Source organism: Cyclopterus lumpus, chromosome 4 (assembly GCF_009769545.1).
Source record: "Cyclopterus lumpus isolate fCycLum1 chromosome 4, fCycLum1.pri, whole genome shotgun sequence".
NCBI lineage: Eukaryota > Metazoa > Chordata > Actinopteri > Perciformes > Cyclopteridae > Cyclopterus > Cyclopterus lumpus.
Genome location: NC_046969.1, coordinates 2,036,473 through 2,055,461, shown reverse-complemented (window position 1 = coordinate 2,055,461; position 18,989 = coordinate 2,036,473). Strand labels below are relative to the sequence as shown.

Sequence of the window (18,989 nt, the reverse complement as noted above, 5' to 3'; positions counted from 1 at the left end):
CTAAAATAAATGGCGCAGTTCCCTCGTTATTTCATGACAAATTAAATGCATAAAAAGGTCTAGAGATTCAAAATGTTGAATTTGCATTTGGTAGCTGTTCCAGGGAACACAGCTTGGAGATCAAGCTGCCTTCTATTACAGTGAGCGGTGTATTTCCTGTGAGATTGATACAGCTTAGGTGTGGAATAAGGGGGTCGATAATCACTTATCCCAGCAGTCATTTGATACAGAGTAGTTGGTTAAATCAGCAAGCTGCAGTGATGTTACACTTAAATAAAAATCCTTGTCGATGTCTTGCTAAGAGGCCACATAGGTGGCACTGTTTGCATCAAGATGAAAGACACAACACCGTGAGACCAGAGCCAGACAGACACACTATGATTTGGATGAAGCTTCTCAGTATGGGGTGCCAGCCCGGGCAGGGAAATCCATGAATGTTTACTCACACTGCAGCCAAAGGTGTTCCAATTATGTTTTCTCCCAACTAACATGACAGCTTTTGTCAATTTAGTATGAAAGCAAGATTTCGCATGGATTCTCAGATTTTCAATTTACAATCTGGAACACAAAGCTGTGTTCAATTCAGTTTATTTTGTATAGCCCAATATCACAAATTACAAATTTGCCTCAGAGGGCTTTACAATCTGTACACATACGACAATTATGTTGTGTTGTGCATAATCAGATCTGAGGCATGTGACGGCATGGGTGACAAGACACAACATGAATTGACTGATTGAATTGCTGCATCTGTCAATCTGTATTGCTGATAAATATGAGTTACATCCATGATGGACTGCTAAGCTTTGATATCAATACATCTCTAATTGTACTCAAAGGTCAAAGTTTAGGACAATTAAGATAATTATTTTTAACCTTTTAAGCCCCAAGCTATTTTCTAGGTTTCTGCTCGAAATATCATACCCAAACTAAAAAGGGTGTAGCTCTGCAACCACAAAGGCTATTTGAATAATGTTGGTGTTATAATAAAGGCAACACATGTGGGCTTCTGTTCAGATGTGTACATATTAGTATATATGTTACTGGTTAAGAGTAAATAAAGATGAAAGACAGCAAAAGTTGAATTTCCAGGTTCGCCTAGGAAAAAAAAGCACTTTCAGGATGATTATCTCTTTGAAAGATGCACAGAAACCGCAAAGCACATCAGAGATCATAGCACAATATGTGATCAGTCTCTCTGCAAAGTTTGACTTTGAAAAAGTAAAGCAGAACAAAGTTAGAGAGGTTTTAGTACAGATAAATTAGGCGAAATGGGCATTTGGGCAATTTGAATTATCTCATGTACCAAACCATATATTTCACTTTTATATTACTTATGGTGTTCAATACATCCAAATATAGCAGTCTTTGTTGATTTAGAAGAAGAAAAATGAATTTTTTCAAAAAATAAGCAACATTTGTGACTAAGCGCTAAATCGATTCATGTTGTGTTCTTTGGCTCATATCTCGGTGATGCTTTGGTGCAGAAGGATTTTGAAAAGACATTTGAATCTGTGTGGAGTCCTCTTGCTTTTTGCTATCTGGCTTTTTCTGATAGCACCGAGCTACGGGTTGCTAGTTCCGGAAATGTGCTGAGTGGGCTGACTCCTGACAAAATGATAATTATGATATTTTCATAATTCTTTCAGTTGGTGTTTGAGTTGTGTGGACATGGCTTACTGAGTCTTGTAGCCCACATTCTCTTGTTTAATTTGATGTACAACATCAATATATTTGCTCATGTTTATTTTAAGATTTTACACAGTCTAACTATGATGTGTAAATAGGCGCCCAATTGGGCGCCATGGGGCTTAAGTGTTATACATACTGTCTGTGGTCTACTCACCATCTCTCTTCATCAATTAAGTTGCCCTAGTTGCCTCAGTTGTCATGACTTTACATGATACATGTATGCATCAGTGAGGCTAAATAACTATCTTAATCCATAACCTTTTGGCTGTGTTTCTACAGATGACAGCAGAAGCCATTCTCCGCCTGGTCAATGATCCTGTGCTGCCATTCTACCCTCTAGACATTGCCCTGGATGTTCAAAACAAACTCAAAGGTAACACTGATCATTATACAATGGTAGTGATGGCAGTGATGGTAATGTTATGTAATTCAATCAGGTAATCTTGTGGAGACTTCTGACCTGAAAACAAGTACATCAAACACATCAGATAAACCTTTAACATATCCTAAGAACATAACTAAATTAGTTTAGGGATAGTCTGCAGAGGATTCCATTTAAGTGGGTCATAGTACCTCAAACTAGGCCTGCATAGTGGACTATGACAGACAGGGTTTAGGTGCTGTAATGATGGTAGTGGGACAAAATATATATTCTATGTGCAGACAAACGTTGATTGAAATGAATGATAGTTTCACGGTTAAGAAAAGCCTTTAATTTAGACAGAACGTTTTTTGTTTGATTTGTGTTGAATACAAATCTTGAATAAAATCAAGCCGGATTCATTTGTTGTATGAATCTGAAAAAAAGATATAAAGGATAGTTGGAGACGGTGGTGGATTATGAGAAATGCCATGTACTTGATCTTATCTGCATTTAAAACAAGTCTATGACTAATACTTGATCATTGGAAAACAGCAAAAGCAAAGTAAAGATAAAATACAATTTAATTCAGTTTATTTTATATAGCCCAATATCACAAATTACACATTTGCCTCAGAGGGCTTTACAATCTGTACACATACGACACCCCTGTCCCAGGACCTCACATCGGATCAGGAAAAACTCCCAAAAAATAGAAAATAACCTTTCACAGCAAAAAAAGGGAAGAAACCTTCAGGAGAGCAACAGGAGGATCCCTCTCCCCAGATGGACAGAAGCAATATGTCATGTGTACAGATGAACAGCGTTACACATCCTATGAATGACAAATTATGAATAATGAGTAGTAGGCATGGACCACGATCCAGACCTCCACAATCCATGTTTTTATGTCTTTAAGAGATGCTTGAAGTTTAGCGAGCTGGTTAGTCTCTTCTGGTTTGAGTGATGGATATAATTAAATATCATCTGCATAACAATGACAGTTTATGGAGTGTTTCCTGATAATATTGCCCAAAGGAAGCATATATAAAAAAGGTAAATAAAATTGGTCCAAGCACAGAACCTTGAGGAACTCCATGATTAACGTTGGTGGTCATCAAGGCTTCATCGTTTACAAATACAAATTGAGATCAATCTGATAAATAGGATTTAAACTAGTTGTCGCCAACCCGTCGATCGTGATCGACAGGTCAATCTCGGAGACTTTCCCTGTCGCTCTCCAAAATAAAATGACGTATGCACAATCACCATTATTAAAATCATGTCAAAGCGGAAAGCGAATGCATTTTCAGATAATTTAAATCTGAAACTGTCTGGAGAGTTGACGAGAATGTAATCGCCAACGGTCTGAGTTCAGAACGAATCCCAAACGTGAAAACTTTCATGAATGCAAAATTTGTCCCGAAAACCGCGTAAGTGGAGTTCATAAAATCACCAAAAGTCCAGGAGCCGGCTTACTGAGAGACACCTCACAGACTTATGATCCCAACTACAAGGCACTCACAGACAGTGTTCAGTCACAGCAATCACTGACTTGAGTTACATGACTTCTGATGGCATTGTGATGGGACACAGGCCTGAACTGCACTTACATTAGTTGCACTGACTGAGAATGTTGTCAGTATTAACTTCAGTTGATAAATACAACATTAATATTGGTAGTTCATCCAGCCTGCTCATTGCAAATGTGTTTTTTCTTATTCAGTGTGCCGTTAACAAATAATTTCCTTTTTATGTTGCACTGAAATTAAGTCATTTAGTGTGTTCTTGGTCACATCAATTTGAAAGCTGGACCAAAGTGTTTGATTTCATTTAATTACAATGGACAGTCTTTTTCTCTCAACGCCTCAATAGGTAGATCTTGCCTGTCACCAAGGCAGAGGTCAGGGATCTTGGGCTTACAAAAGTTGCTGTCCACTGATTTAAACCAACTTAGTGCGGTATCTGAAATGGCAATCGACTGATCCAGTCTGTGTGATAGGATGTCATGATCAATGTTGTCAAACGCAGCACTAAATGTTGTCAAACGCAGCACTAAATGGTGTCGAACGCAGCACTAAATGTTGTCAAACGCAGCACTAAATGGTGTCGAACGCAGCACTAAGGTTCAAGAAAACAAGTACAGAGATGAGTCCTTTATCTGATGCAATTAGGAGGTCATTTGTAGTTTATACCAGTGCTGTTTATGTGCTGGTGTTTTCTAAATCCTGACAGAAATTCCTCAAATAAACTATTATGTAGAAAGTCACACAAATGAAGCTCTAGCGTAAGTTCAGACAGGAAGACCATACCCTCACACCAGGCTCGTAGGCCCCATCTGTATGGCCCCTCACCATCAGCTCACATTCCATACCGGCTGTCACTGTCAGGAGTCACAAGTCTACCAGCTGATCAACCGCGACCCTCCGCTTCCCCAGCACCATCCGCCTTCTCAGATTCAGCAGCCCATCGCATCTCCAGCCAACTCCAGGAGGACCTCAACCACCACCACCAGTGTCTGGACTCCTCGGGGGGATTCATTTATTGCTGCCGCTCAGTGCAAACACAGCGCGATCTCAAATCTCCCCGCCGAGTTCAAGCGCCAAACGTTTCAGCGTAACCCATGGACACATCATCTGGCATTATAATAAACATGAACTATTAATCATTCACTTGTCTATCCTGATTGAACTGATCTGCGACCACTTTCTCAAGGATCTTAGCGAGGAAAGGAAGGTTAGAGATCGGTCTGTAGTTGTCACGCGGCGGGAACTGTGGAAGAGGACTCGGACGCAGAGTGGAGGTTTAACTAACAGTATATTTATTACTTAACAAACATTTCTTAACAAACATGGAGACAGGACAAAAACCCAACTTGACATACAGTGGGGAAACAGGTGGACACAATCAGGAATCAGGGAAGACAATCAGACTGGTGACACAAGAGGAAGGGCACGGAACCTGAAACGAAAGGAGAGTTAATTTCCAAAATAAAACAGGAAGTCACAAAACAAACATGGAGACAGGACAAAAACCCAACTTGACATATAGGTGTGACAGTAGTTAGCCAAGACCTCTGGATCAAGAGTGGGCTTCTTTAGGAGAGGTTTAATTACAGCTACTTTGAAGGAATCTGGTACATGCCCTGTTAGCAAAGACACATTGACAATATCCAACAGAGAGGTGCCAATTAAAGGCAACACGTCTTTAAGCAGCCTCGTTGGGATGGGGTCCAAGAGACAGGTTGTCACAGGAGAAGAGGGTTAGGACCCAAGAGCAGACCACAGGAGATAGGATAGGGATAAGGAACTTTATTCCGTGAGGTTGGCACAGCTAATCACGGTGTGAGTCCCGAGGCACAACACCGGAGGCAGGCGGGTCGCGGCGTGAGTCCCGAGGATCGACGTCGGAGGTTGGCACAGCTAATCACGGTGTGAGTCCCGAGGCACAACACCGGAGGCAGGCAGAAGAGAGCAGGTACTCTGCGAACAAGGAGAGAGAGAGTTACCGAGCGTAACGAGCCAGTGGACAATCTCATGGATCGGCAGTGGGAACTACCGGGGCAGAAGACGTAACAGACTGACAACCCAGGCCTGCATGACCAGGGTTGATATGGAGCCGGTGATGATCCACACGGGAACAGCTGTGCACCACTCGGGGGAGTGGCCACGGGCAGCGTCTGGAGGTAAACACCCACACAACGAGCACAAGGCAAAAACACAAACAGGGGATGACAGACACATGAGGTAAGGAGACTTGGGAGAACAGAGGTAAACACACACTGGGTCAGACAGGGATCCTGACAGTACCCCCCCCCCCTCAACGGGAGCCTCCCGGCGCCCTGCCCATCTTCTCCGGATGTAGCCGACGAAAATCCTGGATTAGAGTGGGGTCCACGATTCTCGAACGGGGCACCCATGAGCGTTCCTCTGGACCGTATCCCTCCCAGTCTACAAGGAATTGGAAGCCCCGCCCCCACCGGCGAGCATCCACAAGTCTCCTGACCGTGTGAACCGGGCCCCCGTCGATGAGTCGGGCAGGCGGAGGGGGTATGGCCGGAGGGCACAGAGTACTGGTGGACACCGGCTTGATCAAAGAGACATGGAATGTCGGATGGACCTTCAAAGATGAGGGGAGTTTCAGTCGAACCGCAGATGGATTAATAATGGCCTGGATCTCAAATGGGCCGATGAACCGGGGGGACAGCTTCCGGGATTCGGTCTTTAGCGGGATATCCTTCGCCGAGAGCCACACCCGTTGACAGACCTGGTAGGAAGGAGCCGGAACGCGGCGCAGATCTGCCACCCGTTTATTTTGCTCCGCCGTACGGAGAAGAGCGGCTCTGGTATCCTTCCACACCCTCCTACAGCGACGGATGTGGAGCTGCACCGAGGGAACGGCTGTCTCCACCTCCTGAGCAGGGAACAGGGGGGGCTGGTATCCCAGAGAGACCTCGAATGGCGAGTGACCAGTGGCCGAAGAAGTAAGGGAGTTGTGGGCGTACTCTATCCAGGACAGGTAAGTACTCCAGCTAGAAGGGTTTGATGCGGCCATGCAGCGGAGGGAGGCCTCGAGCTCCTGGTTTAGCCTCTCAGTCTGCCCGTTAGACTGGGGGTGAAATCCGGAGGACAGGCTAATTGTTGCGCCCAGAGCCTGGCCGAAGGCTCTCCAGACCTGGGAAGTGAATTGGGGACCACGGTCCGACACGATGTCCGCCGGAATCCCGTGCAACCGGAACACATGGTTGACCACCATATCCGCCGTCTCCCGGGCAGAGGGGAGCTTGGGCAGCGCGAGGAAGTGGGCAGCTTTGGAAAAGCGGTCTACCACCGTGACGATGACCGTGTTCCCCTGTGAGGGTGGCAGGCCTGTGACAAAGTCCAAGGCAATGTGAGACCAGGGACGATGTGGCACCGGGAGTGGTTGCAGCAGCCCGGAAGAGGGTCGATGTGACGACTTGTTGCGGGAACAGGTAGAGCATTCTCTGGTGTCCGCCTCCAGCGACTTCCACCAAAAGGTCCGCCGGAGCATGTTGATGGTGCACCTGATGCCCGGGTGACAGGAGAAACGGGAGTTATGAGCCCATTGAAGCACTTGGGAACGTGCAGGCGGAGGAACAAAGAGACGGCCGGGAGGCCCGCCACCGGGGTCTGGCAGGGTCCGGAGAGCATCTAGCACCACCGCCTCAATCTCCCACGTGAGAGAAGCTGCCACACAGGTTGCCGGGAGAATGGTACCAGGACAGGGGAAGTGGTCCTCGGGTGAGAACTGGCGAGAGAGAGCGTCGGGCTTGGTATTCTTGTTCCCTGGACGGTAGGAGATAGAGAAGTCGAAACGTCCAAAGAATAGCGACCACCGCGCTTGGCGAGAATTTAACCTCTTGGCCGTCCGAATATACTCCAAATTTTTATGGTCTGTCCAGACCATGAACGGATGAGCGGACCCATCCAGCCAGTGTCTCAACCCCTCCAACGCTAATTTAATAGCCAACAGCTCCCGGTTTCCGACATCGTAATTCCCCTCCGCCGGGGTCAAGCGGCGCGAAAAGTATGCGCAAGGGCGAAGCTTGGAGTCAGAGTCCGAGCGCTGTGACAGGATAGCCCCCACGCCTGTGTCCGAGGCATCCACCTCGACGACGAACTGTCGGGTGTCATCGGGCTGGATCAGGATGGGGGCGGAGCTGAACCGCTCCTTAAGGAGTCCAAATGCCAGACTGGCTTCCGGCGTCCATGAGAACCTGGTCTTGGTGGAGGTGAGTCTCGTGAGGGGGGCTGCAAGCTTGCTGTAGTTCCTGATAAAACGGCGATAGAAGTTAGCAAACCCCAAGAACTGCTGTAGCTGTTTCCTAGAGGCGGGGGTCGGCCACTCCATTACCGCCTTGACTTTCTCCGGATCAGCCCTCACCTGCCCCGTCTCAATGATGAATCCCAGGAACCGAACAGAGGTTACTTGGAACTCACACTTCTCTGCCTTCACAAACAGCTTGTTCTCCAGTAGGCGTTGGAGGACCATTCACACATGACGCTGGTGCTCCAGAAGATCTGCGGAATAGATGAGAATGTCATGTTAGTGAGTCCAAATGGCATGACCAGATACTCGAAGTGGCCGAGGGGGGTGTTGAACCCCGTCTTCCACTCGTCCCCCTCCCGGATCCGCACCAGGTGGTACGCGTTGCGGAGGTCGAGCTTGGTGAAGATCGTGGCCCCAGCCAGAGGTTCAAACGCTGAGTTGATCAGTGGCATGGGGTATTTGTTCCGGGTGGTGATGCTATTCAGCCCCCGATAGTCAATGCAGGGCCGGAGAGTCTTGTCCTTCTTCGCGACAAAGAAGAACCCAGCTCCGAGTGGTGACGAGGAGGGGCGAATTATTCCAGCCTTCAAGGATTGCGATATGTACTCCTCCATGGAGACCTTCTCTGGTCTGGACAGGTACAACCGACTGGAAGGGAACGACGCGCCAGTGTGGAGGTCAATAGCGCAGTCGTAGAGACGGTGAGGCGGCAAGGATAGAGCCTGCGACTCTGCGGAGGTGAGGTCGGAATGAGGCACGAGGTTACCCTGAGGGCGTTCCCCAGGGGGTAGTGCAGATCTCAGGCAGCTGGCATGACAGTAGGGGCTCCAGGAAGAAATCCTACCCGCTGCCCAGTCGATTTGTGGATTATGGGTGGTGAGCCATCGGTGGCCCAGAACTAGAGGGTTTTGAGGAGATGAAAAGACATAGAACCGGAGTCTCTCTCGGTGGTTCCCGGACAGGATCAGCTGAAGCGGCAGAGTTCGGTGTGTGACCCTGGCTAGGAAGCTGCCATCCAGGACATTGACCACTAGCGGGCTTTCTAGAGTCTCCACTGGAATCTGGGCACTGGTTACCATCCCCGGGTCCATGAAATTTTGTTCTGCTCCGGAGTCCACCAGAGCAGAGAGAGCGAGAGAACGGGAGTGTAAGGAGAGGAAAGCAGGCAACAACAGTCTTGAGAGGGAGTTGGAAGAGGGCTCAGGTTTGCTCACCAGTATTCCAACCACTACTGGCGAGCGCCCCCGTTTGGGCGAACTGGACAGGAGGAAACTGAATGTCCGACAATACAGGCACTCACCTGCTCCTAGCCGTCTCTCCTTCTCCTGAGAAGAGAGATGAGCACGGCCGAGCTGCATAGGCTCCACCTCCGAGGTGGAAGAGGGGAGCGGCCATGGAGACCGAGACCCCGAACGCTCGCCCTGATGGGCTGCCTCAGGGACTCGCGACCGGAAGTTGGGAAACGATGACGTCACGGGTGATGTTTTCTGAGACTTGTAGCTCCGCTCCCGTTGTCTCTCCCGCATCCAGTTATCCAGCCCGATCGTTAGTCTTATTAGCTCCTCCAACGAATCGGGCTTATTGGAGCTGGCGAGTTCGTCCTTCACGGCTTCCGACAGTCCGTAAAGAAACACGCCCCGAAGCGCGGTCTCTCCCCATCCGGACTCGGCGGCGAGAATGCGGAAATCCACGGAGTGTTCCGCTACACTCGTCCTGCCCTGTTGTAAGCGGAGAAGGCGCTGGGCCGCGTCCTCCGAATCCACTGGGTGATCGAAGACCCTCCGTAGATCCTCCAAAAAAGTCCCATAATCCACAGAACTAGGCCGGTTAATGCCCAGCGTATTCGTGGCCCAGTCCAGCGCTCTACCCCGTAGTAAACCCACCACATAGGAAATCTTGGACCGGTCCGAAGCAAATGTCTGGGGCTGGCGGTCGAACACCTGCCGGCATTGAAATAGGAATCCCCGACACCTCCCAAGTGTTCCATCGTAGGAATCTGGAGACAGCACGGGGGACTCCCGCATCTGCCGGGCGGGATCTGGAGAGAGGAGTGCTGGAGCAGGCGGATGACTGGCTTGACGGGTCAGGTCCTGCACTAAGCGGCCGATCTGGGATACCTCCGCGGACATGGACCTTTGCACTTCAGCCATGTCCGTTAACATCCGCCGATGTTCAGCCAGCAGCGTTCCGTGTCCAGCCAGCTTAGCTGATCCGGTGATCGCTGGATCCATGTTGGTCAGTCTGTTCTGTCACGGGAGAACAGGGTTAGGACTCAAGAGCAGAACACAGGAGACAGGATAGGGATAAGGAACTTTATTCCGTGAGGTTGGCACAGCTAATCACGGTGTGAGTCCCGAGGCACAACACCGGAGGCAGGCGGGTCGCGGCGTGAGCCCTGAGGATCGACGTCGGAGGTTGGCACAGCTAATCACGGTGTGAGTCCCGAGGCACAACACCGGAGGCAGGCGGGTCGGGGCGTGAGTCCCGAGGATCGACGTCGGAGGTTGGCACAGCTAATCACGGTGTGAGTCCCGAGGCACAACACCGGAGGCAGGCAGAAGAGAGCAGGTACTCTGCGAACAAGGAGAGAGAGAGTTACCGAGCGTAACGAGCCAGTGGACAATCTCATGGAGCGGCAGTGGGAACTACCAGGGCAGAAGACGTAACAGACTGACAACCCAGGCCTGCACGACCAGGGTTGATATGGAGCCGGTGATGATCCACACGGGAACAGCTGTGCACCACTCAGGGGAGTGGCCACGGGCAGCGTCTGGAGGTACACACCCACACAACGAGCACAAGGCAAAAACACAAACAGGGGATGACAGACACATGAGGTAAGGAGACTTGGGAGAACAGAGGTAAACACACACTGGGTCAGACAGGGATCTTGACACAGGTAGACGGTTTAGAAGTAGAAACCGTTGAAGACAATTGGTCTAGGTTAATGGGAGAAAAGCCATTCAAATACACAGCAGGGCATACAGCTGTTTCCAAGTTCACTCCACTTGAGGACAGATCGGCAGTAGTTGAGGGCAGTAGATCATCAATCTTGCCTTTTAATAGTTAAAATATTTTCATTGAAGAAGTTCATGAAGTGATTACTACTGAGGTCTATAGGAATACACGGCTCCACAGAGCTGTGACTCTGTCAGCCTGGCTACAGTGCTAAAGAGAAACCTGGGGTTGTTCTTATTTGTATACTCCGGGAGTATGAACTCAAAACGTATGAGGTAATGGTCTGACCTCGGTGATTTGGTGCTCCTTGTTTTTTGTTGTTTTCATCAACGGAGCCCGGATCCCCCACTGACGGTCTCTTCCATCCCCTGGTCTATTTAACACCCCTGGACTATTTATTTACCACCCCTGGACTCTTGAATCCCTTGGACCATTTTCCACGGGTCACTCCTCTGCACATACCAGCACACTTAAATAACACACATCACTTTAACTTAAACACTACATACACTTTATAATTGCACTTTATCTTACACTGTACATTTTATTCTATGTCTCGTCTGCACTTTGTTGCTTGTTATGTCCTATGTTGCACCACCCACCACGCTAAGTTCCTTGTAGGTGTAAACCTACTTGGCTATTAAAAGTTTCTGATTCTGACATGCAAGAACAAGGTTGAGGGTGTGGCCAAAGCAGTGAGTGGGTTTTTGTGTTCTCTGACAGAAGCCAATCGAGTCCGACAATGAGATAAATGCAGCACTAAGGCAATCATTATTGACATCAACATGAATATAAAAATCTCCTACAATAATAACCTTATCAGTTTTAAGGACTAAACTTGATAGAAACTCTAAAAAATTCAGATATAAATTCTGAATATGGACCTGGTGGCCGGTACAGTATAACAAATAGGATTGGCTGTAATGTTTTCCAGGTTGGATGTGAAAGACTAAGAACAAGGCTTTCAAATGAGTTGTAGTTTAATTTAGGTTTAGGATTCATTAATAGGCTTGAGTCAAAGATGGCTGCTACTCCACCTCCTCGGCCGGTGCCTCGAGGAATGTGAGTATTAATATGACTTGGAGAAGTTGATTCATTTAGGCTGACATATTCTTTATGACGCAGCCAGGTTTCAGTAAGACACAATAAGTCAATGTGATTGTCTGATATTAAATCATTTACTAATACAGCTTTAGATGACAGAGATCTAATATTTAGGAGTCCACATTTAATTCTCTTGTTTTGTTGCACTAGTGTTGTTAACCTGTATGAGGTTATTTTGTATGACTCCTCTTCTGGTTACTTTTGATTTAATTAATTTAAGTGGCCGTGGGACAGACACAGTCTCTATAGAGTTAAGGTTAAGGGTGGGTAACTGCTCGAATGGAAGTGCAGAGAAGGGTGGAAGACTACAACTCTGCTTCTGCTTCCTGATCTGAACTCTGGGTCATGGATTAAGTCCGCTAATCAACTTCGCCATGTTTGCAGAAATGAGACGCGCTCCATCCCAAGTGAGATGAATGCCGTCTCGCCTCCCCAGAAAGTGCGGTTGAATGATGACATGCAGCTATACATGTCATCATTGATTAAATTGGGGAGAGGGCCAGAGAAAACTACACACACCGATTCCACATTAATTTTAGTGACCTCGGACCGCCTTAGTCGGGAGTCATGAACAGTTACCCCTTCAAATAGTCACCCAGCCATCCGGCTGCTCGGGGGCTGCCGAGGAATAGCTAACAGAAGCTACCGCTAGCGGCTCCGACCCGCTATGGGGGAGGCGGGCTAACTAACGTAACTGTCTGAGCTTCGATGGTGCGGAGCCGTGCATCTAACCCACTTAGAACTGCCTCCAACCAGCAAATGAACTACACTTGTTGCATGTACCGTTATCATTAAGGGAGGCAGAGGAATGGCTATACATGAGACACTCTGAGCAAGAGGGAGCGGGAGGGGGAGAGGAGGAAAACATCGCTAGCTGCTAAGCTGGCAACCGGAAGTGATGCAATACGCTTACCGGAAGAGAGAGAGCGATGCGTTCAGGAGGGGAGTTGACTTCCCCTTAACACTAGTACATGGGAAGCTTTCTCATGGAAACTGAAAACATTTTAAAACACAAATTCTTGGACTATAGACAGAACGCTGTCCTATGCACAGCATAGTGTGTATGCTTGTGAGAATGTGGCTGCTGTTTTTGGACTCATGTTCACTGTCCAGCCAGTCTAAGCTTCAATCCCCAATACCCTCTCCAACAAACACGAACACACACAAATTAAATGCTATGCACATATAAACCTGATCTTCTGGGAAGGTGTATAAATAGCCCAAGATTATAAATGTTTGGCTTTTCGCGTGTAATTTCATGTCACATCTTTAAAAGGAAATGGCTGCAGTTTTATACAATGTTACTTGCTCTGAGTGTATTATATTCACACATATGGGTTTACATTGCAGTCAGTAAAGTGCGTGGCATAAAATTGACGCACAAAAAGCAAGAATGACATTATTATTGTACGTTAAATGAACCCCCATTTGGTGAGACCAAACACAAATGAGAGACCCATGAGTGTGCACATAACTTTCTGGCATGCAAAAATCACTGTTACCATACACATACACTACTAAACATCCACACACACTAAGCCTTTTCCATTGACTATCTCTCCCATAAAAAAAGGTTAATGTGTTTAGCTAAATTTATCAATTCCACAGCAGAGTTGAGATACATTTAAGCAAACTTTTGTATAGAAATGTAAAGTGTTATGCTAACTCTCCATACAGTGATATTACCCTGTGATAACATGCACAAGGTATACCTGGGGGACAACTCTGTGAGCTATGTTAATATCAGGTACAGTAGGCAGACAGTGGAATTTGGTGTACTGTACAATTGTAGTGGCACCACCTATACCCGCAGTGTCTGATGTATTGTAGTAGAGGGGAATAACATCAAATCAGTTTTAAGCTAGACAGATTGTCAATACAGACACAAAATTAAATTCAGGAAAGTTCTCCTCTGTGTATGAAGTACATCAAGTGATTGATAATATGCAAGTTGAACCCTTTGGGCATGAATGTAACAAACACAGTCCTTTAGTCGAGGTCTGAATTAGACTGTATAAATTAACATTGTCAAATATTCAGCAGTTAGCATGCGGTACAACCTCTCAGGCACTTATTCATTCACAGTCTGAGAGCATGCAAGGACTATGTCCTTGAATGTTAAGATGACCTTTGAAAGACGAGACAGAGGCTTTGATACATTTAGTCTGTGTGCTGTCTTGCAAACTCTGAGAAAATAAAGTGTTGTGTTGCTTTTGTTACGCACCAAGAAAGACCCACAAGTACAGGATGTCAGAGTGAGATTTATGAATAGATAATCAATATAGTATTTGAGTTTCTTTGCACCACATGTGTTGATTTAGAATAAGAAAATGCACACTATACAGTCTTAAGAGTTTGGATAAAATGAATGTCTATAATTTACAAAATGGAGTGTGTCGCTTCGTCTCTTTCAAGCTCTTGATTTATTATAGGGCCTCAGCTTATTGTACAGTGAGGCCATTGTCCAGTGGCACAGCTCTGTCCAAGCATGTAAACATTGTCCCATTAAGACCTAGATTGAATGGTTATGCTTCCCTGTCTGAGAATAATGAGAGAGAAATGATACACCTAGCTGTAGCCTCTGTCTTCACTTTGTCTGCTCCCACTTTCTCCTCTCGATCAGTTCTGGTTCCCACTGGCTGCCAACATTGAATGAGAAACACTGACTTGAGCAAAAAAGAAATGACGGTTTCATACTGGACATTGAAGTCCCGTGTCCTTTTGGTGTTGTAAATTAATTGGGTTCTTCACACAGCAGCACCAAATTATGCACTCTTTAGCCCTGGGAAGCCTTGATTGACAGGTGACAAAAACTCTTGAAACTTTGACTGAACTGCAGGCTGCTGAACTCAAGGCAAAGGAGACGGGTATAGGTTGTACAAATGGAAATAGTTCAAATACAGGTTGTAGAGACTCATTTTTATCCACACTATTTGACAATGTTTTATAAATACAGGTTCCATTATTTTCCATTTTTTGTCAAATATTGGAAAATATTACATTGTCAAAGCAATTTAACTTGTTTTTTTATTTATTATGAAATTAAAACGGATTATACTGCACAAAATATATTTTTTAGCTTGAAAAATGCCAAAGTCCTTTTGCAAATGTATTTGTTGTTTTGACAACATTATAAGGCCAGGAATATCTTATCTCTACAATTGGTAATATTTAGACCGTCAAATTGGACAATAAGGCAAATGGGATCAAATGAATCTCTTGAATTGTGTAGTTTTACCAAAATGTTTGAAAAGGACCAGAGTAATACTGCATCTATGTAACACCCTGTATGCTTCCCGTGTGTCTTCCCAGTGTGTCCTGATTGTTCATAAAGCCCTGTGAAGAATTGAGAAGCATTGAGGCTTTCTTCCTATTTGTACCGACAAGGATTTGTCGCTTCGGGCTTCACTTTGAAGAAGAACAGCGACATCTGGTGGCAGACTGAAAATAAAGCAGCCGTGTAACAGTGTGTTGAAGCACTAGCACACCTCAATGTTTCAATCTCACATTTCTGCAGTAAAAGTCAATTAAAGCTGCGTGTTCATTCATGGATTTAATGTTGCATACAACCGTTATCGATGTTGTTTTTTTACATTGCAATAAAACAATGCTGGTTAATAATAAGAAACGATGTGTTCGATCCACCCCACTCAGAACATAAAAGTGTATATTGCGTGTGTTACCCACTAGACTATAGAGGAACACTTGCAATGTAGTACAATGTGTTATCTTATTAAGGCCTTAAAGTTTTATGCCAACATATTTATATATAGTATTTGTCCTATAACTTCTATTAGGACAGATGGACAGATGCAATAGATGTCATGTGTACAGAATGAACAGCATTTACAAAGTTACATGAACACATTACATGAATATGACAATGTATGAATGGAACTCCAATCCATGAAACAGAAGGAGGTAGAGAGGGGGGGGGGGGCATCAGCAGGGCCAACGGGGGAGGCCGGTTCATGGAAGTCATCAACAGTCTCAGGCAAGTTGTCAATGGTAACCCTTCTAATGTCATCTTCACTCAGGATGATGCGCAACAGCAGCAGCATGATAAATCTGTCTCAAAACAAGAAACAAAAGAACAGGTTTAAAATAGAGTATTCATATTATGATCAACTCTTTGTAGAGCCCTAGATATTTGTTTGTGCATGCTGGTCTGAGATGTGGTTAAGGCCTTATGCCACTTGAGAAACCTGGAATACTCCTGAAACAGTAGAGCTTACCTTGCAAGTTAGCTGGCTGGAGTAGGTAACACATGCAGCATGATTAATCTAAAGGAGAGGTTGGTTATTGTGTTTGTGTACTGTATTTATTTGCAGCAGCATAAGGTAGCTGGTTGATGCACAATTTGGCATAGTTGCTGCAATAGTGCGATAAATGGGGTTAAAGGAAATGACAGCTGAGGAGCGAGAATGCAGTGACTTGTGGTCAAAGTAACATTATCAAATGAGAATATCATTTCAATCAGGGAGAGACCAGTTAGATAAAGAAAGGATGCATGTTATTGTTAACAGATGATATGAAATGATGAAGTCTCAGAGTCTTTGGCGCTTGGACTCTACGGGGAGATTTGCAATTGAGGGCCGACGCCCCGATCAGCAACCAGATAGACCCCCACCCACCCCCCGTGGAGTCCAGACCTGGTAATGATGATGATGATGATGGAATGATGAGTTGATGAAGCTGATGGATCCGTGGAGACTGGGCGGAGATGGGGAGGTGGAGGGGTGCGTAACAGCAGCATGAAAGAACTGAAGGTAGAGAGACAGTCATATTTAAACAAGACAGCACCAAGATGATTGGCTAACCGTGTCATTGTTTCCGTGTGCTGATTGGATAGAGGGGATCAGCTGATCTGCGCAGCTGGTGTCATGATTGACGGCGCAGAACAATGACAGCAAGTAAACAATGAGTGAGCATGTGTGAGGAATGATTGGCAGGAATGTGAGGAATAGATGGCGGGCTGAGGGGTTCGGTCTTCCTGTCTGAACTTACGCTAGAGCTCCATTTGGGGGGGGAAAAAAATGCATGAAATGTATCACAGATTTTTGTAAATGGTCGTTTATTCACTAAATCTGAACAATAAAATTCCATAATAGTGAGTTGAGTTTCAACAATCTATTATAACGTCTCACATGTCTCGGTGCGAAGTTTATCCCTCGCTCTCTGTGCCATGGCTGGTCCTTTCTCTCGGCGACCCGATGCCTGCTGCCATCCCAAAAGTTCACGGAGCTCTCTGATTTGGTAGTCTCGAGCTCTTACACAGGGAATCCACATCTCTTCAGCTCCCGCTGCGCTTCTTGTGTGTGAACGTATGTTTGGGTCCCAGTATCCCAGTGGATCCAGATATGTGTGTATGGTGTTTGGAAGTGAATCCCATTTTCCTTTAAGGCTTTCTTTATCCCGTTGTATTCCCTGCGCTTCTTGACTCTCAGTCGCATAGTCGTGGTCAAAGTAGAGAGTTCTGTTACCCAGTTGGATTTTTCCCTTTTTCCAAGTTTCTCTCAGTACCATGTCCTTGGTTGTGAACTTTCGAGTTTGTCCATGGGTAAATTGCGATATATCTGGGAGCGCGGTTTCACTCGGCGTCTTAACAAAAAGAATATTTGTATAAGTCTCTGAACAGAATGCTGTTTGTCCTATCTGAAAAGAAACGCTCTCATTTGCTGTTTTGATGACCGTGGACAAGGAGTTGCAGTAATTTAGTCTAGAAGTAACAAACTCGTGAACCAGTTTTTCTGCATCGCTTTGGGACAAGATGTCTGATATTGCGTGCATGTTTTTTAGAAATGAGTGAAAGAAATAGTATGTCTAATACTAATGTATCCATTGATCATCTAACCAGTTAAATCAATTAAATTAAATTTATTTTGTATAGCCCAAAAACCACAAATTACTAATTTAACTCAGAGGGCTTTACAATCTGTACACATACGACATCCTCTGTCCCGGGACCTCACATCGGATCAGGAACAACTATTAATAATCCTTTTAACGGTGGAGGAAGGAAGAAACCTTGGGGAGAGCAACAGAGGAGGATCCCTCTCCCCGGATGGACAGAAGCAAGAGATGTCATGTGTACAGAATGAACAGAGTTACAGAGTTACAGCACATTCAATGAATATGACAGAAATGATTCATATAATGAGAGTTGTAGGCATGATGAAAAAGCCGCAACTGTGGATGTAATATAATAATAATGATAATAAAAGCAGTAATGGTATTGGCAATACTAATAGCAATGCAACTAATAATAATAATAATAATAGGAGGGCATAACCAGGGTCCAGATATAACTATGATCCATGTAAACAGAAGGAGATAGAGAAAGGTGGGCATCAGCGGGGCCATGGCAGGAGGCAGAAGGCTGGACCATCTGCTGTATGGCATAAAAATGCAATGTTTTTGTTTCCCCAGTCATAGACATAATACCCCAAAATCAGCTACTGTAAAAAGAGAGCTACAGGAGAGGATGTTGCTGAGGGAGGAAGACCATGAATTCACCTCATGCATAGTTAAGACCAGGCAAATATATGATTTTCTAAATTACTGTTCATTACAGTCTTCAGTACTCATGTCATACAACAATAATTTGAGCCAGGCTTCTTTAAGAACCTATATCAATATAGCATAATGAGAATCAATTAAACCTAGATTTTACCCAACAACAGCATTCATAAACATCTTGAGTCAAAGTGAACTAAAAAGTAAAACAAATTCCATTGAATAAAAGCATCATTCTGAAGACGTCTTGTAGTTTCTCTCTCTTCTCTCTGCAGCTCTTATCACAGGAGGCCGAGTCTCAACTGTACACCCAAATACAAATACATGCACACGAATCCCTGTGTGTCAAAAGATGTGATGGATTACAACAATCAAACAATATTTCATGAGTCCCAGCTGGCTGTGAGGAGCCAGAGCCATTTAAATGTGTAGGAGAGAACAGATTTATTTGTCTATTTTTGTCCCAACTGTCTTTCCCTCAGATAAATCACGCTGTGTTCCCGACCTACTGTGACACACTCTGATCCAAAGAAATACAACACACACGAGTTCTGTTGACCAGTATGCT

The 18,989-nt window shown here is 45.5% G+C and overlaps 1 protein-coding gene across 1 annotated transcript in view; it reads left to right on the top strand.

Annotated features, from left to right (window-relative positions):
- LOC117729327 (inactive N-acetylated-alpha-linked acidic dipeptidase-like protein 2) overlaps positions 1-18,989 on the top strand; it is a 256,016-nt gene that overhangs the window by 233,806 nt on the left and 3,221 nt on the right. Inside the window, 1 exon segment of the mRNA XM_034530303.1 lies at positions 1,972-2,065. Coding sequence (XP_034386194.1) covers positions 1,972-2,065 — 94 coding nt within the window.